Below are 23,152 nucleotides of genomic sequence, written 5' to 3'. Positions count from 1 at the left end.
AACACATTTCTAATTGGAACAGTAGTCTTAACCTTAATTTACACTTTTAGGTCCAAACAGTCTGATAAATTATAGAGATGGCTAACAAAGTACACTTGTAGTATCCCACAGCTGTGCACTATGAAACCTGAATTCATCGCTGCGACTAAAGAGATACTGACAAATGATTTGAATATAAAAAATGATTTGATTATTCTGGGGCTGTAATTTCGAAAATCAGTCTTCATCCTAACATGACAAAGAACCAGTGTGTGCTGCTACCACCTATGAAATAGTTGTGTGAATGTTCAGCAACATATCCAGTACATTCATGAATTAAACTGGTGCAAAAACTAGTACAAGACCCAAAATAACTGGAACAAGACTGTGACAATGGGGCTTCTGCCATGTTGCTTATGTAACAATTTAACAAGTGCATTCATAATTTAGTATTGTTAAATACATGTTCTCATAAAACTGCAATCAAAAATTTATGAATTTATACATGCTTTGCATGACTTAAACTGCAGGATGAGATAAACAGTTTCTTTATTTCATTATCATGCTTGTTGTATGGATGAAACATGTAAAGTTATGTAAAGTTAAGTTCTTTGGCAATGCCTTTTTATTGTTATACAAATTACTACAAAATTACTCTGGGCTGAAAGATGCTATCATATTTTAAGTATCCTTATACTCAATTTTATTAACAGAACTAATACCTTTTACAGAGCAAAATTGTGACACCTTGATTCTTATGTTATGTCAATTACCAGATTGCTTTTGTAATCAATTAATTTCATAATTACACTATCTGTGTGGTATAAAATTATCTAAACATAACATTTCAAGTGAATGGTAGTCAGTAGAGTCTCAGTTACACATACAAACAAAGGTAGTTGGTTTTCACAATAAGTTAGTGTAATAGACAACATGAGTATCAAGTATTCTGGCATACAATACTATGGAGTTTTTGGATATACAAATATGTCTCACTCTGCCACATTCCTCATTCCCCTCCACTGGCTACCTACACTCCACAGTACTCCACCACCATATATCAGAAGGCAAAATGCTCTTGTATGGTTTACCAAGAATGACATCAAGAAATCATCCAATGTCTAAAGGACCCGAGAGTCAGAAAATACCTCCAATCGTGAAAGTAAATGGAATGATCAGTGGACCACCAAAGCACCTACTCTGTGGCAACACAGGGCTAGATTCAGCTGACAATGGGAGGCCACAATGTTTTGAATGCAGATATACTGCAAACTTTGTACAATCATACTACTCCAAGAGGACAACAAAATGTGTAAGCAGTAGCGCGTACTTTTCAAGCGTTACTGAGAAAATTTAAAGATAATTTTGGTCGCCAAATATGTATCTGTGCGTGGCCATTTTAACCATGAAGTGGCTGCAGCCGAGTGGTGATGACAAGGTAGCTCAGCATGTTCAGTCAGAGCATTAGTTGCCCTTTATAATAAAAAAAATTGAGTGAACGGATCATCGAACAAACTGAACGGGTGTCGTCAGACGTCCACCCTGAAGAAATTCAACGAACTATATAGAACAAAAAGGTATTTTTTTTCTGTGTATTTAGTGTTCAAGCCGCTGGATCGCTGGATTCACTTCTGTTTGTTAGTTTTTATTTTTATTTTCAACTGTCATTTTCTTTATTATTTACATTACAATTGATATAATGGGGAAAATACGTGTAATCAGATGAAATTTTATTAATGTTACAATGTTATTTGACAGTCTACTAATTTTTATTATCACAAATAATGTAATAGTCATAACTATCGACTAGTAAGCGACCAAATGCATAAAGTCATACTAAAAATGAATGCTTGTCCATGATTTGAGAAATCCCTTATACCTGGAACTAGCCCGATATGGCTTGTTTCCTCCGAGTTTTGACCGGCACAGAAGGCTTTCGAAAGATGTACAATTAATCGTCACTTTCAACATTATGAGTACAAGTTGCAGAATGGTATTTTTTGTAAAAACATGGAAAACATAAAGTTAAACGGCACCACATACACAAGGTCTTTTGAAGTTTTCTGTGGAAAAACAAACCTTGTTAACATTTTCAAAAACCTCTCTTTCAGATGATAGTTTGGAAGCAAACCATGCATAACACAGTATTTCCTTAAAAATTGGTGCTGATAATTGGTTATGCAGATTGAGTGTATTTTAAATAGTATCTTCCGAGAAGCAATTTCTCGTTCTCTTTCTATTAAATATGAACAGTTTTGAAGACATGGACAAGCATACATTTTCAGTATCACTTTATGCGTTTGGTCATTTACTAGTCAATAGTTATGAATATTATATTATTTGTGATCACAAAAATTAGTAGACTACCAAACAACATTGTAAATTTAATAAAAGTTACACGTATTTTTCCCATTATATCAGTTGTAATATAAATAGTAAAGAAAATGACTGTGTTGAAAATAAAAAAAATACTGACAAACGGAACTCGATCCAGAGATCCAGTGGCTTGAATGCCAAACACCTAAAAAATTCATTTTGTTCTACATTGTTCACTGAATTCGTTCAGGGTGGAGTCCAATGACACCCGTTCAGTTTGTTCATTCATCTGTTTGCTCAGTTTTTTTATTGGAAAGGGAAGCTAACGAGCTGACCAAACATGCTGAGCTACCGTGCCATCACCATTCAGCTGCAGCCGCTTCATGGTTAAAATGGTCCACACACAGATACATATTTGATGACCGAAATTATCTTGCGGTTTTTTCAGTAACGCTTGAGAAGTACGCGCTACTGCTTATACATTTTGTTGTCCTCTTGGAGCACTACGAGTGTATGAAGTTTACAGTAAATTCACATTCCAAACATCGTGGCCTCATCTTGTGAGTCCAAACAAACCAGAGATGCTGTGCTGCCTTAGCAGTAAAATGGGATGTCCAACAACTAGCTGCCTATGAACAGTAGAACTGAAAACCAGACTTTGAAAGACTTTACCTTCTCATCAGGGGCTATCTAGGAAAGGAAGTAGGGGTGCATACATGGTTGGAGGTTATAGCAAAATGTGGCATGTGGCTTGAGCTCCATTGACTTACCTCATGAGGGCTATAGTTATGGCACTGGGTGAAAACAGAGGCAGAAGTCATGCTGCCATATAGGATGAGGCAAAATGAGAGTGCATGACTAAGAAAGAGGAAACTGGAGGGCTTATGTGGCTGTTAAGAACATTGTGGTGTCTTGTTGTTGTGGCCACAACTGCTTATGATGGTGAACCAACTGGCTCTAGCTGCCCATGACTTTGAATACCGTCAACCCTTGCAGTCAATGATGATGCCTGGGGTCCATCCCAAGTGCAGCCAATCTAGCAAGCCCTGATCCCTCAGTCTACACCATATTACTATGCAGGCTCCCATATATGGGCCCATACATTTAGCTGCTCCTTGGTTGTGTGGGGTAAACCTTTTGACTTCAAATAGCACATAAAATCTGCTGCACTGTAAGCTAGACAAATCATTTCACTACATGAAGATGTTCAGAATGTGCCCAGAGTTAACAACATCGCTTTGTACTTGGATTACATGTTGGATTTTTCTTTGGACTTTTTGTACTTTGGTGTTAATTGACTCTGTTGCATCAGCTCACAGTTTTTCTTGTGAAGCTGTTTGTCCCCATTGTCAGGAAAGTATGAATTCTAAACATAACTATTAAATTCTCCATCTAATTCATGAGCATTTGGTCTTTATGGGTTTGAACCCAAGCACTACTTTGTAGAACTCGTGTCTGTTGATTTTGGTCTTGCAACTGAGCACCACTTCTCTTGTCTCTACTTTGGCACATGTAACAGATAGTGCTAGTTTTTATCTTCTGGGATAAAAAATGCATTTTTTGTGCTAAGCTGTTTCAGTTTAATCCCACCATCTCTTTGCATTTCATTTCATACTTTACTGTCCCAAGTTTGTTTGTTAACAGGACCACCGTCCCATGAAACATTTGTCAACAGTTCTTGAGCTATTCTTTAATCACAGCTTCATGTATGTTCCATCCTTCTCATATCCATAATACTGGTATTTGTTGTATTTCACCTATAACCTTTTCCTTGAAGGCATTGCTGACATATGGATTGGCCAAGTTTCCAGCACATGCTTTTTGTTGCTGTTTTCTTTAATTTTTTCTTCTTCTATAAGTGTTTTCATAGTCCCTTCCTAATAGTCTGTATTGGGTCATTACATATTCTCCCATTAAAAACTCACAGTTATTGATTTATTTCAGTTGTAGTCTTCCACTCATCATCAAATGTATCTAACATTTTCTTCCACTTCTGTAAGTAATTAATTGTCTGCCTGGCTTCTTAGAAAAGCACATTACATACTACCACACACCTTAGCATGGCACTCATTTCGTTATTGACTCCTCTCATTTACTCCCCATCCACCATGAAGTCATCTGAACACCTTTTCTAGTGACCCCTAGGAAATGATTTAGATCTCCACTTAGGGTAAATCTACATCCGTTCTGAAGGCTCTTAAGTTCTTGAATCATAGCATTCCAGACAGCATCCTTTTCACCTCATCATGACCAATCTGCAGAACATAGGTGCTAACACTATTGAAAGTCTCTTAAAAGCAAATATTGATGTTCATTATTAAGTTGTTTTCCTGCTTTCATCTTGATGGGGATAGTCAGCTTAGACAAAATGATTGTTACACTGTTCCTTCTTGCCTGGTTTTCTTTCTTGTATCATCTGTAAGCACAGTGCGTAATTCTCTGTCATATCAGCTACCTTTCCTGAAATGAACTAGCTTATTTAGATGAGCCAAATCTTGACTCAATAGCCTTTGATTGCATCTTGCAGGAAACAGGTGGGCTTCATGCGTCTAAAGGAATACTGTTGTGGTGTGTGTACTGTAAGGCCTTCGGTACACACACCATCAGATTATTTGACTTGTCGCTCTAACGAAGTAGGCGAGTGTCAGCAATATGTCTCGTGGTCTTAACATGGCGTCTTAATCTTATTCCATTAGGTCAGACGATAGAAATGCCACTTGCATGCTTAGAGTAGCAGATTGATGGTGACCAACTTTAAACAGAACTTGATTAATTTTCACACACATTTATTAAAATAATAACAAGTATAAAAATTACTTAACTTGGTTCAGGATGCTATTTACAATTGACAATCTGAAGTTCCTTTGGTCTTGGCATGTTAATCTTATTCTCACATGTCTCTGATACTTGACAAAATGTCTAATCTTTTATCTTCATGGTTATGTAGAGGAATATGAAAATCTTATTAGGCACAGACTGAAACTTGACTATAGACTGGTACAGACTGGTGCAGACAAATTCAGACTAATGCAGACTGGTGCAGATAGACTAATTGGAGGTCTGTAAACTCATTATAATACCTCGAGCATTCAGGTATCACTGCGCGAGTGTGATCCACAAGGAGGAAAGGTTCTACGTTAGCAGCAATCTCATTGGCTGCACTACATATTAATACGCAGATTGGCAGAAGCAGAATTTGGTCCATCTCTAAGACAGCACCATCTCGTAGTGCGGAGATGGACCAGCACTGCGCCTGCGCTGTTGTGCTTAGCGGGGTGCACTCTAGTGGGAAATTTGTGTACGCGCTGACTATGCGGAACTATGTACACAACAACTGCAACAGTTTCTGAGGCTTTTCTTGAGCTGTATCCCATCTTCATTTTGGCATTTTATTTTCAAATACCATAACTCAATGAGAAATTGTTTCGTTCTTGAAAGTACTGTACAATCTTTCCAAAGATATACCAACCAAGGGAACTGTCTGTTCTGATGGAAGAACATCAGTTAAAAGTTCTTAAAACAAAGTCTATAGGATTTGAATCACGAATCATGAAGAGGAGACACAACACAGAAATGCACATGCTTTCACAGCAAGCACCAGAAATATACATAATAAATTCTGGAAAAGTTCAATGGGCAGGCCATCTGATGAGAATGAAAAAGTGTGAAGTAGTTTCAAGAATATTCATGGTGAAATCATTTGGTAAAGTATCAAGGGAGGAGGGGGGGTGGGCAGCAAGATGGGTGTAAATAACTGACAGGAAGCAGCAGAAGATAGAAGCCTTTTGAGGCAACTTGTCAGACTGACATGGGAGCTTCAAGTCTCTTAGAAACCAAGATGAAGAAGAAGAAGAAGAAGAAAATTGCTGATATAAGCCACAACATAGCACTTTTTTTAACATGATTGACAGAACCTACAGAAGACTAAACTTAAAAGCCAGATGCTCTTCCTGACACCATATGTCCTCCTTTGTCTAGGCTGGGGACTAGCAACAGCTTTGTTGAATCACTTAATCTACACAGCAAGGTATAGATGGAGAATTATTAGAGAAAGTAAAAAGAAAATACATTGATATTGTACAAGATCATCAAAGTAAAAATTAAATTTGTACTGAATAAGTGTTGGGAAGACTGTAGATCTGTGGGCATGAGAAGTACTTGCAGAACAACTTCACTCTCTGCAAGGTTAAAAGACCTGAGTCAAGGCTCACACTGTAAGCAAAAACAGAATTAAAGACAAAATCATGTGAATGTAGGAACATATGTCAATACCAAAGAAACTCCATGACACTAACAATTAAAATATTACAGTGCCCTTTCACATTTTCCATACATGATGTAAATGAAGGACAAAGCCTTACCTTTAGGAATGCAGACACAATGACCATGTCCTTCAACATACAATACTTCTCATGCTTGCATACAAGAAGAATTTTTTTCAATACATTTACACCACGTTCTTTGTTGGCTGATATCCCACTTTGATGTGTAAAGTGAAACTTTTTGTGAACATGTTCAAATGTTACTTAGAATCCATCTTGATTGCAATTTTTTTTTATTCGTATGACCGGTTTTGGTTCATTCAGAACCATCTTCAGATCTGATATTTCAGTTAATATGAATAAAAAAAATGCAATCAAGACAGATTTTAAGTAACATTATAAAATCACTGATTGCCGTTATCCCATAATACATTATGTCTGGTTTTGCAAAAAATGAGCATGTCCTATCTTAGAGTGAAAAACTGGGTTTTATGCTAACTTTCCAGCAGACTGTTTGCCACTGAACAAAGAAATGCTTGATAGCTGTCTTAGTGCTAATAGTTCTGAAATGCCTGGACTGGCAGGACAGAGCAGGTGAGGTTATATTTGTGGAAAGGGGCCAAAATAAGTTGCTGTCAGTTACACTCAACACATAAATTTTATTAGTTAAAATACACAATAACATAAGCAAGAATTAAAAACTCTCAAGGTTTTAGTGAAAGAGCTCCTTTGATTTGATTTAAATTGGCTGAAAGCCGCATACGAAAATCCAGGGCTCGAGGCCTAAGCAAAGAATTGAGGTACAGGAGTTCTTCTGGAAGTTTCACTTCTTTCAACAAAAAATCCTTTTTACTTCAATAAAAATAGGCTGAAGGCCACATATTAAGCATGAACAGTGTTGCGGCTTAAGGCCAAAACAAGGACTTTCAATGTTAATTCTAAATAGGCTGAAACCCGGCTGAAGGCTGCATATCAACCAAACAATTTAATGGCTTAAAGCCTAGAAAGAAGGGCTTTCAATTTAAGAGGCTTAGAGCCTTAGCTTAAAACATGTCATTCAAACTCAGCTGAAGACCTCACACTAAAGCATAACAATATTATGACTTAAAGCAAGACCAAGCTTTTAAATTTGTAGTCTAAGAGAGATTAAAACTCGGCTGAAGACCACATACTAAAGAATAACAATCTTATCACTTAAGGGCAAGACAAAATTTTGAATTTTAATTTAAGAGAGATTAAACTCAGCTGAAGGCCACATACTAAAGAATACCAATCTTATAACCTAAAGGGCAAGACCAAATTTTGAAATTTTAATTTAAGAGAGATTAAAACTTGGCTGAAGCCACGCGCTATGTCAAAACAATTTTACGGCTTAAGGCCTAGGAAGAAGAGCTTTCAGTTTGAAAAGGCTGAGGGCCTCAGCTTAAAACATTTCAAGCAACTTGACTGAAGGCCTCAACCCCAAAAAATAACAATGTTATGACTTAATGGAAAGAGCAAGATTTTGAATATTTTAAAACTCAGCTGAAAGCCACACACCACGGAGAAAATAATTGCAATTTTAATAAGCTAAAACTCAGATGAAGGCCACACAGAGTACTTAAGACTAAAAGGAAATCACTGCGTGAAACACAAGGAGTGGCACTCAGAAGGTTCCAAGGTTAGCAGCCTGAGAAGTAACACCAATACACGTTTAGGTGAGACAGGCAGCCAGACCAACAACCTCTTAATCGGGAGGCAACCAAACTGAAGGCCAGTTGACAAACCAACCAACAAAATCAGTTCTGCTCCACCCGACATGCAAAACAGCAACAAGACATCAATAGCTCAATGTTCTGGAGACTGGTGCCCAATCCAGGCAAGTCATAATAAATGCCCAAAACTACCAACACACCTCAGCTGTCGAACTACACACCATGCTGGACAGCAACAACACAACGAGGAAAATACACTACCAAAAACTACGTCAATGCCCAGGGCAGGTAACCAGAACGTTAATGGCCACAAGGCAGAAGATACCACTGGTGCACTTCATTAATGAATGAGTGAATTAAATTAAGTTAAACCACATCCAAGAAAACGGCTGCAATTCTAGCCAACTTCAATGCACACATGTTGTTGCTCGCAGGAATCTTGCAGAAAGCAACAACCAGGATCAAATGAAGAGAAGTGATAGCAGTTGAAGCTTGATAGTAGGTTATGTGAGCACTCAACTTTATAGTCCAAGATTGGTGAGCGACGAACATCGTAACCCTCTCAAGAATCGCCTCACAACTCTAACCGCATGTAGACGCTGCCAGCGGCTCCATCCAGATTCCACATGATGGGGACCTCCTCGCTGCTCTGCACCAACCGACTGACTGCCTAGGCCCAGAAACGGTCAAAGGACCAAATAAACATCAGCTGATGAGGCGACTAACCAAACGAAGATTGTCCCACTCCAATCTCCTTCCGTTGGACAGTTCATGTGTGTCGCCAGCGGTCGGCGAGCATTGGCTGCCCACGCCTCATCTGTGCACTGTCCCCAACTTCACTGCTGCTGCATCCTGACTGCACTCCTGGTCCATCTCCAACTGCCTCCCAGACACACTATGACCTGGAAACACTATCCTTTGCTCCAGAGATGGTACGACAGTGCACTATCAATATGCGCTGCTGCTGCCACTCACGAACAAGTAAGGCAGAAAATGGAATAAGAAAATGAGGTGACAGTACCATAATAGAAGATAACAAACAATAAATGGCATGAACGTGAGCCATACATGGCTCAAGTTCTTTGAATGTTGGCAGGTGCTTCACTACTTCAGTGAGGCTCATACATTCAGTACCTGTTGACGAACACCATAATATTGCCAATCCACAAAAGGTGAAATTGTAACTTGTATATGATGCCCTGTCAATTTCAAATTTCCTCAAAAGAGCAACTGCAAAACTGGAGTGTCTCTCCTCATCCTGGATGTAGATCACTTTTTTGTCCACTGTTCTCTTGCCGTATCCCATGATTCACTTTGCAGCTTGCCAGTGAACAATATTGGTATCATTATAAGATCTTGTTGAATGCTTAAGATATGTCGTATCAAGTGGCTACAGTAGTGTACATCAGAAATCTAACAACTGCCGGCCGCTGTGGTCGAGCGGTTCTAGGCGCTTCAGTCAGGAACCACGCTGCTGCTACGGTTGCAGGTTTGAATCCTGCCTCAGGAATGGATGCTTGTGATGTCCTTAGGCTAGTCAGGTTTAAGTAGTTCTTAACCTAGGGGACTAATGACCTCAGATGTTAAGTCCCATAGTGCTTAGAGCTACTTCAACCACTCTAACAATTTCTCTGAATGGAAGATGAGTGTGGTCTTCTGCAGTGACAGCTATTGAATCCATCTTACATCCAGTTTCCATGTAGACCTTACTAAGGTTAAATTCAATAATTGTGTGAGATTTTTAGAGTTCTCTAATGTAGCCATTATGACATAATGTAATTTTGTCATTTGAATTATTATTCTTGCTGCTTACAAAATATATCATCTCCCAAGGCCATTGGCATGAGATGTGGAAGATACCATATCCTTGATTTGCTTTGTTCCATCCAAATCTGCTGAAGGAGTTATAATGTCAACCACCTTTATAACTAAGTAGACAATACTCTTTTCTTGACTTTTGACAAATACACAGATATCGATTTGCTGGATGCATTCTGATGAATTTTAGAGTTCCATCAAAGTTGCCACTTTCAACTTTCTGATGAAATTCATAAATGGATTTTCTTGTATTACATATGCTTCATCACCAGATTTCAACATTTAGAGTGTATCACTTGCATTCTTGACTGTTTACAGACACACAGATATCGATTTGCTGGATCCAATCTGATTAATTTTAGAGTTCCAACCAACTTGGCATGCCACTTTTAACTTTCTGATGAAATTCATAAACAGCTTTTCTCAAATTACATGTACTTTATCCACAGATTTCAACATTTAGAGTCTATCACTTGTGTTCTTGATTATATGGTTCTCTTTCTCAACTTCTGTCATTCTTTTTAAGATTTTAAATGTAAGCCTGGTTGTCATGAACGCTTGTGTTACAGTGTCACCATTTAGATATCCAGTGGTTACACGAAACTGTCAGATATGAATTAAGATGTCCTGTTAGAGACATGAGTAGGGTGAATGACATAATACTTGCAACCAGAGCAAACATTTCCATAAAGTCAGTTGCAGGACATTGGTTGAAGCATTGTACAGCTGTTCTTGCCTCTCTCTGAAAGGAGAAACCATCACTACTGCAGTCAATTATTTTATTATCTGGTGGTCTGTCAACAATACACTAAAGTATGGCATCTGACTAGTGGTTTGATATCAATTTGAACAACTTTTGATGTTCTGACCTATTTAATACATCATAGATGTCGATCTTCTAGTGTGTAGGCCAGACCAGATGTTCTGCCTGCCACCTCAATACAATAGCTGCCTGAGGAAGGGGCAAGGAAAACCCTTTGGAGTAGCAAACTGAATGATCCCCAGGATGTTCACCCAGCTGATATTGTATTTCTGGGCAGGTAATGGAGCAGTCACAGACCTAAACACATATTGACAACCTGTAGTGGAAGCAGCCATTTGCAAAGATAAAAACAGAGATGACTTATGGATGCATCCACAGGGCACAGGGGATCAAGACACACCTTCTAGGAATAATCTTCTTGGCAGTTATGTGTGGTATTTCTGCTGTGGGAACTGTGGGCAGTGTAAAATAGTTAGTGGCAGTATGACAAATAGTTGGGTCAATAGGGCATGAGACATCAACACATATGATCTAGGATTATCTTTCTTAGTAGTTATGAGTGGCATTTCTGCCATGAAAATTGTTGCTAGTACAAGATAGTTAACGAGGATGTTGCAAAATTAATTTGATTGGCCAAAAGAAGATCATGAGCTGGCTAATAAAGTGCATGGCGATACCCAGTGAGAGAGCTCTGCAGAATGTTAAGAGAAAGATAGTCCTGGTGGTGGCCTTCCAGACTGCAAAAGAGACACTTCTCAGTGATAGTAGTGGAATCTTCAGTTGGAGATGCCAGATCAGAGCCTTTGATGATGGCATTGATGAGACTTGGCTTCTGAGCACAACTGCTGCTAGCGCACAACTGTTTCTGAAGACATGCACTACTCACAGTCCCCATGCAACCACTGGGAGATGCTGACAGCCAGCTACAGTGAATATTTAGCTATGCACCAAGGAGCCCAACCATCATCTGATAAATGACTTGTGCTGCAGCTCACAACACCCACATCAAAGTCTGCCTGCAGTTTGTCTCTCAATAACAAAAATTTTAAAATACAGTAAGGTTTGAACGTCTTCACCCCACTTGTTTATGCTCATAATTCATATTTATACTCCATATGTCTTTTCTCTCTCTTCAGATGATGGACACGAGGATCTACTGTGTGGACGAACATGTTCTGGCAAGTGCATGGGCTCAGGAATGTATGCACACTAGCAAAACCTTAAGAGATGTGCAACAAGATTTTGGGGTATGATTCCATAAAGAATTTCCACCAAAGTAAATGATACTGTGATGGCAACAGAAACTCCTCAGAACTTGATTTATTTTGGATGGAATGTGGACAGGTCAACCATCAACATGACAACTGACATGTGCAGCAATGGCAGATCATGTGACTAGACCTTCAATAAACTCACTGTGGGAAACATCTGCAGAACATGGAATTCCAAAAACAACTGTGCTGACACAAATAAAAAAATCTTTTACGCCAAAATTTGTAAACAAGTTGAGAGATAACGACATTTGGCAAAGACATGAAGCTTGCTCAAGATTACTCAATATGTTTGTGAGGCTCCAATAGCATGGCATAGTTTCCTTCTCAGATGAATGTGCATTTTATCAATCTTGTTGGGATAGGAGGTTTTTTTTTGGAGCAACAAAAGCCCATATTATTATGAAGAGTTAAAGAAAAACCCTCCACTTGTTATGATCTGGGGTGCAATGTCCAGTAGGCACCTCATAGAATCATGTTTCTTTGACAGATGGACAGGGAGAGGATCAGTGCATCTGCCAGCACCAATGGAGTGGCCTCTGAGGAGTCAAGATCTGACATCATGTGACAGTTCTCTGGAGGGAATAATTAAGCAGCACATCATGAAATAATAATACCAGACAATTGATGAATTTAAGCAACTGTTACAGAGGCATTCAAGGAAATCACACTACCTATGCATCATAAAATTTCACACAGAACTTAGCACCACATCATTTTGTGCCATGGCAATGATGGTTCTGATACTGATGTTCTGGACTATTAAACAAGCTGGAATGTAAAGTATTAATTTTGAGGTCCAAAACACAGTTTGTCGTAATAAAGGTTTATGACAATCTACTTACATTGTTGTGGCTGCTGCTCCCAATCCCATATTTAGTGTGTAAATGCCACAATAAAGCGCAAAATTAAGATTTTATAATTAGTAAATGGCAAAAATCTGATCACTACAACCTCTGATGCATTTGATGTGAAGTTGACATCATGTATTGAAGTTCCTTCTCCATCAGTCAATGGTTTAACACTTGGCATTGGTTGCTGATCTGGTATATATCTCTTCAAGAAATATGATGTTCTCCCCATGCAAGTGCAGATCCAGGTTTTGTTGAAGGGTGGTATCATAGTAAAGTTCCACCTACTTCTTTTGAATATAACGAATGTCACCCACACTTTTAACATGTCACATAAGCCAAGGGATTGAATGATAATAACAATAAAATATATAAGAGATCATAACAGAACAATAGCAATTTGTTAATATCAGTACTTATTTCATTGCTTTAATATAATTTCCAAGAAATTGATGCTCAGAGGAATTTGTAATCTGAAAAGCATATGTCTGAGAATTTGACAATTGCCTATGTCATGTTACTCATTTAAGAATGATAGTAGCAACAGATTCTCACAACTTTGGTAATAGCATAATTCACACAAATAAAACTGAGGTGTATACTCAGCATTATGACAATTTCACATAGCACTACGTTTGTGAATACAGATCTGCAGATTGGGGCTAAGCCGTGTGAAAATGGGGGAAAGACTGTTTCTTTCAGTTATTTCCATTCATTTTCCATGTCTGCCATACCTTATGCAGCTTAGTGTGGTTTGCTGCTTCTCCTTGTGGACTTATTTACTGCGTGAAATTTGTATTTGCAGCATGTATGGTCAGTCTGTGCATGGGCACCTTTCTTAGAGGGAATGTCCTCTGCAGGTGGTTAGCTGTTTAGCAAGTGACTGAAAAGTATCCTGTGTTGAACATAAATTGTAATGGCTGATATCTGATTTCTGAGCATACACCCAGGGTCTAAGGCATAATTTTCTGCCTAAGGTTTAGTCTTGCAATGTTTTGAACTACATAACAGGCTCTGTTGATCAAGAAGCTGTTACAGACTTAAACAAACTCAAAAAAGGTGAATTGTTTATATGTATCCACGCAACATTTGGTTCATGACATCATCAGACTGCTATTTAAGGTTGGGGTGTTGAGCTGACATATGCTGTGGCATTTGTAGTGGGAAGTAGTTAATGCTGTTTGTTTTATTTAGCACTAATGTCCACAACTTATCTAATTTCAATCCTTCTTCTCTTCTACTGAGATTGTTTATAGAGTTTTGAATTTCTATGGTCTCTTTGTGCATCCTAGAATAGTTCCTAGAATAGCAATTATTAGATCTTGCTAAAGCTGCAGTGTCAGAAAAATGAATTTGGTGGTTCACTGGTCCTAATGCATGACGTGCTACAGCTGATTTATCCATCTTGGCCAGGTGGCAATTATTCTAGTGTTCCTTGAGGCAGGTGTTAATCCTCCTTTTTGTAGTTCCTCTGTACACTTAGCTGTAAGGGCATTTCATACACTGCTGCTGTGGCAATCAGCGGGTGTAGGTTCTTTGCAATGTTCAGATATTTGTATGCCTTTCGTGTTGGTTTAAATGTTGTATCAATACCATGTTTTGAGATTTAGGATGGAGTCCCCTATATCTCTTTTTCAGAGTAACTATTTGTTCTGAAGGCTGTTCTTAAGTGACCAATCATGCTCATCCTACAAGTATTGTGGTCCACACATTTTTTTAGCATGGTCCACCAATGTTTTGATCACTCCTTTTTTCTGGCTGGAATTGTGATTGAAATTTCTATGAAGGCATCTGTCCTTGTGAGTAGCCTTTCTGTAGGCTTTATGCCCTAATATTCGATCAGGTTTTCTTGTACCTGTACATCAAAAAATGAGACCTGAGAGTCTTTCTCTTTTTTCAACAGTGAACTTCATATTACAACTAATATTATTCATAAAATTTAGAAATTCAGAGAGTTCTTTTTCTACATGAACTCATACAATGAAAGTATCATTCATGTATCGAAATCAGCATGAGGTTTCTTCTTTTCTGCTGATTCTTCAATTTCTTCTTTAGTGCTAAACAAAACAAACAACGCCAATTCTTTCCCACTACAAGCTACATAGTGTACATCAGCACCTCCACACTCTTAATTACTGGTCTGATGATGTCACAAACAGACCAAGGCATGGCTACAAGTAAACAATTCAGCTTGCTGAGTTTTTTCACATTCAGATTCATATTCTTTATTCACCATTGACCACCTGAGGGGAAATAGGCAATCTACATGTATATCATTGTGGTTGGCAGGAGAGCCAACACTGTGTTACTTGAGGAGGCCGAAAGGCATGCGTTTTAGCTCATGCACGAGGTCTGGAACAGGAAATTAGACTTTAGAAAAACAGACAGAGCTGGTGGAATACTTAACTGTAATCCATTAATGATGAATGTTGGTCTTCACAGTACATGATTCACAGTATCAATAGTAACTGATAACGGCGCCTTGCTAGGTCATAGCAAATGACATAGCTGAAGGCTATGCTAAACTATCGCCTTGGCAAATGAGAAAGTAAGTAGGCAGTGAACCATCGCTAACAAAGTCAGCTGTACAAGTGGGGCGAGTGGTAGGAAGTCTCTCTAGACCTGCCGTGTGGCAGTGCTTGGTCTGCAATCACTGATAGTGGCGACACGTGGGTCCGAAGTATACTACCAGACCACGGCCGATTTAAAGGCTACCACCTAGCAAGTGTGGTGTCTCGTGGTGACACCACATTCCTCCCCTGCAAATTGGCGTACGGTTGTGGTATAAGGCTTCCGCCCAGCGTGGGGAGGACCCCATGTTGACATATGCGACGAGGTGGGGAGCTTAACAACAGGCGAGGCTGTGCCACAGGCACCCTGCCATTCGGACTGCGGGGAGCTAGGAAACGCCTGAAAACCTGCTCCAGGGTGTACGCCAACATGCGGTGTATGCGCCCGTACAGAGACAGGAGGGGCCGAAGGGTCAACCTCCATCGGGCTGGGGCACCCGACGGGCGGAGATGACACATGGTCCGGAGCGAGTAAGAGTTCCATGTCGGAGGACAACTGGTCCCGGAAGCTATCGGCGGCGCGTGACCCAGGGAGGCTCCCAGCAGCTACAGTGAAGCGTCCACTGTGGGCATTGCCGGCGGGAGAACAGGCGGTGGTGGCTGCACGTCGCCATGGGGCAAAATGGAAGGCAGTGTCGGTAACACCTGGGGCTGAGGCGAGCCAGTAGATGGGTCCCAAAGGGCACTGACCGGATGGCACCATCGCTGAAAGCAGACAGGGAGCAGCAGACCCTGTGTGACGACAGAGGCACAGCTGATTGAGATGCCGTCGCACCTCACCAGAGGCCCCCAAAACCAGATACATAGCACAGCCGAGGCAGCGAAGAATACGGCCTTCGAGCCAACGCCGTGAACCTCGATAGTGGTGATAGAAGACAATGTTGCCTGGAGCAAAAGCAGGTGTCTGCCGCTGCACAGGAACCTGATGGGGCAGATGTAGCAAAGACATCAAGGTTCGATGATGATGACTGTGGAGCAACTCAGCCAGCGAGCGACCATCTCGGAGCTGAGAGCTATACAAGGACAAAAAGAAAAATAATGCATCCTCCCGAGAATGTGACTCTTTTAACTTCAACATATGTGACTTGAAAGTCCTGACCAATCGTTCAGTGGCACCGCTTGACTGTGTCGAAAATGGCACGGACGGCAGATGTTGAATACCATTGGCCTTGCAGAACGACTAAAATTCTGCGGACATGAATTGTGGGCCATTGTCGGAAACAATAGTCTGTGGGAAACCTTCAATGCAAAAGATAGCAGATAAAGCTGGGATGGTGGCAGATGATGTCATGGAAGACATCTGGACAACAATAGGAAAATTACTGAATGAATCTACCACAACCAACCATCGAGCATTCCAGAATGGACCAGCAAAATCGATGTGTAAGTGTTACAAGGGGAAGTGGCTTTTGGTTATGCAAAGAATTTCCACGGTGGTGCTGATTGTTGTTTGGCACACACCATGCAAGAAGAGCACATATTTGTAATCGCAGCATCGATTCCGAACCAAGTACAGTGCTGACGAGCAAGTTGTTTTGTTCTCACTATACCCCAATGTCCTTGGTGGAGAAGCTGTAAGACAGAGGACTCTAACGAATGTGGAACCACGACCCTGGACTCATCATTATCAGAACGCAACAGCGAAACACCACGTTGTACAAAAAGTCTGTCCCTGTGAGCAAAAAATCGGCGAACCAACGGGCCCCCGATCCGCGACGTTGACAAGGGCCATTGCGTAGCAACAAAACGCAGAATGGTAGCAAGGACAGGGTTGGCAGCTGTGGCTGTAGCTACATGACGAAAATCAATTGGAAATGATTTGACCACATCATCGGTTTCTGAATCAATGAATATGCAAGCAAGTTCAGAGGAATCAAATGCTCTTTCCTCAGGTACAGGTAAACAGGACAACGCATCGGTGTTTCTGTGCCTAGCAGTGGACCGATACTAGATATCGTAGTGGTACTGAAAGAGGAAAATAGACCAGTGAATGAATTTCTGCACTGTATGTGAAGGTACAGGCTTGTTCGGATGAAAAAGCGATGTCAAAGTTTTGTGGTCTGTGATGATGGTAAAGTGATGACCAAACAAAAAATCATGAAACTTTGTAACACCAAATACGAGAGCCAATGCTCCTTTCTCGATCTGTGAATAATTTATTTGCGCAGACGAGAGCAAGTTGGATGCAAAGGCAATAGGGCGATCGTGCGATCCATCTTTGTGCACAAGCACAGTACCGATCTCGAAATCCGATGCATCCACCATCAACAAAAGGGGCTACTGGGAATCAAATGGCATAAGGCAAGTATTGGAAAGCAACGCTGTTTTCAACTGGCGAAATGCGCATTCGCATTCCGTTGTCCAGACGAACGGAACACCTGCCATATGGTAGGTATGATAGGCAATAATGTCTCTATCAACAAAACTTTCAAGTCCAGGTACGTTAGGAACTCCGGTACCTCCAAGTACAATGGCTACAGTGAGCCAAACATTACCATGGTTGAAAGTATCTTTAATGTCAATACTAAAATTAAGTCTACAGCCACAGAAAACACAAGGTCCATCGACAAGTGCAGTAGCAGCAACACTCTTAACTGGTATGCGGTTCTTCTTGTCTCCAGATGTTGTGGCAAACTTGATGTTCTTGATGGTTTTATAAACTGTCTGTTTAGAACGGCAATGAATTCTCCTGTAAGGCATGCCTTTGTCGATGGATTTTGTGTATTTCTTGGATGTTCTCTTAATTTTAGTCTTGATATAAATGACACATTCTCACATGGAAATGGATGGTTCACTGTTGCCATTGTGAGAGGTGGTAGCAGAGTGTCTGGTGTACCTGGACTTGAAAGTTTTATTGATAGAGATGTAATTGCCTACCGTACCTACCATATGTTTGAAATTGCTAATAAAGACTTTGGTAAATCTGCTTATAATTCTACGTCTCCACTTGTATTGTATACATGTAACAAAAGAAAACTCAATCATAATGAATCTGTATTTAAATGAAACAGAAAGAAACTTCCACATGGGAAAAATATATTAAAAACAAAGATTCCAAGACTTACCAAGCGGGAAAGCGCCGGCAGACAGGCATATGAACAAAACACACAAACACACACACAGAATTACGAGCTTTCGCAACTGGCAGTTGCTTCGTCAGGAAAGAGGGAAGGAGAGGGAAAAATGAAAGGATGTGGGTTTTAAGGGAGAGGGTAAGGAGTCATTCCAATCCCGGGAGCGGAAAGACTTCCCTTAGGGGAAAAAAAGGACAGGTGTACACTCGCACACACACACCCACATCCTTTCATTTTTCCCTCTCCTTCCCTCTTTCCTGACGAAGCAACTGCCAGTTGCGAAAGCTCGTAATTCTGTGTGTGTGTTTGTGTGTTTTGTTCATGTGCCTGTCTGCTGGCGCTTTCCCGCTTGGTAAGTCTTGGAATCTTTGAATCTGTATTTATTTGGATTAAAGGTAAAGGTGTATGTGAATATGTAAAATTTGTTGGTGATTGTACTGTATATTTTCATAAATAAGTTTTTGAAATTTCCAAAATAATTGAAATAGGAAGAATGTGCTCAACATTTTAAACTAGAACTCAATTGAATATACCAGCACCACCAAATTTGGCATCAATTACTTATTTAATTACAAGAAAATTGACTAATAAAGATGTGGAACTATATTATCGAATGTATGAATTTATCCTTGAATTTAGAAATTATACTATCCTGATGAGAGACAGGCCACAGCATCAGACTAGCTCATCTGGATAATTGTGTTGTTATTTTGTTTCTGTTCTAATTGAAATATTTTTAGAAATAGGAATAAATCTCATCTTTTTCATCATCCACTTCCATCACAGTAAGTAAAGAGTTATTAAGTAACTATTCTGTATACATTTGATAACATTTGGCGTTTTAGTTTTTCCTCTTTTTCATTTTTTCTCATTTTCTCATTGACTGATTTGAAATTAATTTTTTTTGCGTTTTCCACCCCTAAAATTTTGCTGCCCTAGGTGGCCACCTAGTCTTGCCTAATAGTGAAAATGGCTCTGAAAGAAACTTCTAAAAAACAGAGACTACTACATTTTACAGGCATTGTTCTGTATTGGCACATGCTTTTGAATTATATAAAACAAATTATTGAAACAGGTTGCTTCCAAGATCTGCCACATACAAAGCATTTTTCAGCACTATGGAACTGCCAGCATGTTTCATGCAGCATGTTGTGTATTACTGGCCATGGAGACAATGTTAATAGTAACCTCAGATTTTTCACAGATGGTGATTTTATCTAAAATGAAGGATTATGTGAAAAAAAACTGCAAAGGATTCAGTTGTATGTTGCTGGGATTTCAATGAGCTGCAAAGATTTACAAATTACTGTGAATTTTCAGAAACATAAAATTATGCACTTCACTAAACAAAAAACTGTAGTATCCCATGACTACAGTATCAGTTATTCAGAACCAGTTAAGTTGTACCAATATTTGGGTATAGCAAGTTGGGGGATATGAAATTGAACAATTACATAGTCTCAGTTGTATATAAAGCAAGTGGCAGACTTTGGTTCTTTGGTAATACACTACAGAAATGTAGTCAAAGTACAATGAAGATTGCTTAAAAAATTATTGTAGAATACTACTCAAGTTCGTGGGGTCCACATCAAATAGGACTAACAAAGGATATTGAACTTACACAGAGAAGAGCAGCGCAACTGTTGAGAATTGTGTTTGAACAATGGGAGAGCATCATGGATGTGCTGAAGAGTCTAAATTGGCAGACACTTGAAGATAGGCAGAAGCTATACTAAGACTACTTGCCTACAAAGTTTCAAGGCCTAGCTTTAAATGATGAACTTATGAATATACTACTCCTCCCTCCTCTCCCCCCTGACATATCAGTTCCATGGAGATTGTGAAGACAGCATTAGACTAATAACTACATGCACAGAGGTGTTTAAACAATAGTTCTTCCTGCATTTTTTTCATGATTGGAGTGGGAAGAAGCTATAATAACTGGTGCATTGGGAAGTACCCTCAGCCATGCACCCCACAGTGGTTTGCAGTGTATGAAAGTAAAAGCAGATGTCACCTGTATTCTGTACTTGAATAATGCCATTGACTGCAAACTTAAAATGTACTTGTGATTTTGTTGTTTATGAGAATGTGTTTATTGGCACTGTTCATGGCTCATTCGTTGTTTCTTCATGAAAAACCATTCATCCTCTTTATTTTCTTTTTCTGGTTTTGGTTTGATTTTTGTCTCATATTTGTCGTTCTCATTCATAGCACAAGCCATACACTCAAGTTAACAAACATTGTAGCATTCACAGTTTCATTGTGGTCTGAATGCTTCCATTGTTTTCTCCCAAGAATTTTAGTTTTAGAACATTGGCATCTAGTCAATTGCCATGAGACTCAGTTGAAGTCCTTAAAACCACCATAACCATGTGGAAGACTGCAAAACAACTTTATTAACAAAAGATCACCATCAATCTTGGCATCTATTGCTTGTAACTTATTCATAGTATTAAAGTATTCAGAAATGTGATACATCATGACATTTCCAGCTTGTATTTCATGAAGTGTACCATATTTAAGCTGTGCTGTTGAAAAGGTCCTTTTGATGCAGAAATAGATTCTAGTTTAAGCTATATGTGATGTGATGTGGTGCATGTCTCAATTTGTTTCAGCTCATTTGGACTGATGGATAACATCAAATCAGCTTTTGCTTTTGTCATGTCCTAGCCCTGCTTAGTGTGTAGCTTCTGTGCTAGCTTGTTTATCATCTTCCCACCACTGCAGGTCATAGTATCATTGTCATTGCAATATTCATTGTGACATGTTCTTCATGTCATGTTAATTGCAGCAAAGTTTCGTTTGCTATATCAATGTTTTCTGCATTCTTTATAGCAGATGGTGAAACAACAAAACCTACAAAGAGTTTCAAAGCCAGCACGTTTTAACCTCAGTCAATCAACAGCAATTATAAAACATATACATGATTTGTGGCATGGCACAGAACCCGATAAGGCTGTGTCAATGGCTGTGTTCTCAGACGGCTCTTATGATGTTCCTTCAGGTTTGATGTTTACAATGCCAACAGTGTGCAAAGATCGCTCATGGAAAATCAAACAGGTAAGAATAACTGAACATTCACAATTATTTTATTTAACTAATAATGATGGTACAGAAAAATATAGTGCATGTAAACAGAAAAATAAGGTATAAAAAATACAAAAGTATTAACAAACAAGTATGCATAGCAAGTGAACATGTACAACCTTATTAATTTCACAATTACATTCTAGGTCTATGTCCAGGGAGCTTAACTATGTAGTACACTTAGGAGAGGCCATAATGAAGTCCTATCAGTCTCCTTGAAATTTTCTTATTAGTCATTCATGAATAATGTGGCCTGCTGTTTTTTCCATTGTTCCACAATCATATTCAGGGCTGGGTATAATCCACCACTGATAAAGGGATGCAGTTGGTTTTGATGCAGTTGAGGCAGCTTCACATTTTTCTTGACAGCTTCTCATCTGTAGGTGATATAGGCAATACCTTACAAGAGCAGAGTTGCTAAATGTCATTACAAATTGTAGCCAAATGATATATAATATTTCTCATAAGATGAGAAGACTACAGAGTATTAACAATACATTTTGTTATTGACACTGAGAGGTAGAGCTCTTAGAAACTGTAATGAGTAAAATATATATATTGCCATCCACATAGAGCTATCATAATTGACCTCATGGGTTACATTTACATTAAACATGTACTTCACTAACCTGTTGTTACAGTGTCTACTGTTTAAATATGGCAGTTGTAATGTGATGCAAGGCCGAAGGTCCATCACTGCTGATGTGGATCTTAAAATCCTGACTGCATAATTGGTGTATTATAATATTTCTGCTCTGGTTCAGAGTTAATCATTAAAAATGTTTACTAATGGAACTGATAGAGCTGCAACATTATGATGAAAGATGAGACATTTTGATAAAGAAAATAAAAGAAATAAAAATCATAGTTCAGAATCCACAAAGCTGGTTTTGGATGTCAGTTATTAATAGAATGATACCAGACCGTGTATCAGTGATATAGGTTTGAATCACCGATGCTGGCATGCATAAAAAATGCATACAACAAATTGCAATCAGATATTGCAAACCATGAATGGACAATTTTGAAAGTTTCTATGGTTGTTCATGCAAAATTGCATATAGGCTGCTACAATGGTGACTAATCAGTTGCATCACCTTATCAAGACTTCCACATTGTCTTGCCCCAAATTAATGCTGAAACAGATAAATACAGGTTAGGACAAAGTAGATGGAGTATAATACACTTTAAATAAGAACATTTCAGAGTTTAATAACTGATGTACTGTTATAGAATTTGTATATTAAAATTCTGCATCTCCAACAAAAGCATGCAAGCACATTGGGAGCACAGACAGAAGAGGGTGAGGGAGATAAGATCCCTCTCTAAAGATGCTAGAATCATTTGTATCAACAGAGATTAGTTGTAGAGTCACAGATCACTTGTATATAATATTTTACTATGTTGCTTCATTCCATCTACAGAGAGGTAGGTTGTCCAGGTAATTTAGAAAAAAGGCTACTA

At 39.1% G+C, this 23,152-nt stretch overlaps 1 protein-coding gene across 1 annotated transcript in view; it reads left to right on the top strand.

Annotated features, from left to right (window-relative positions):
* The window catches only part of LOC126276000 (uncharacterized), a 51,504-nt gene that overhangs the window by 10,200 nt on the left and 18,152 nt on the right, over positions 1–23,152 (top strand). Inside the window, exon 3 of the mRNA XM_049977283.1 lies at positions 21,437–21,661. Within this exon, the coding sequence (XP_049833240.1) occupies positions 21,437–21,661 (225 nt within the window). The remainder of the gene's footprint in view (positions 1–21,436; positions 21,662–23,152) is intronic.

Source organism: Schistocerca gregaria, chromosome 1 (genome assembly GCF_023897955.1).
Source record: "Schistocerca gregaria isolate iqSchGreg1 chromosome 1, iqSchGreg1.2, whole genome shotgun sequence".
Classification (NCBI taxonomy): Eukaryota; Metazoa; Arthropoda; class Insecta; order Orthoptera; family Acrididae; genus Schistocerca; species Schistocerca gregaria.
Note: the sequence above shows the minus strand (reverse complement) of the source record. Positions and strands in the feature narration are given on the sequence as shown.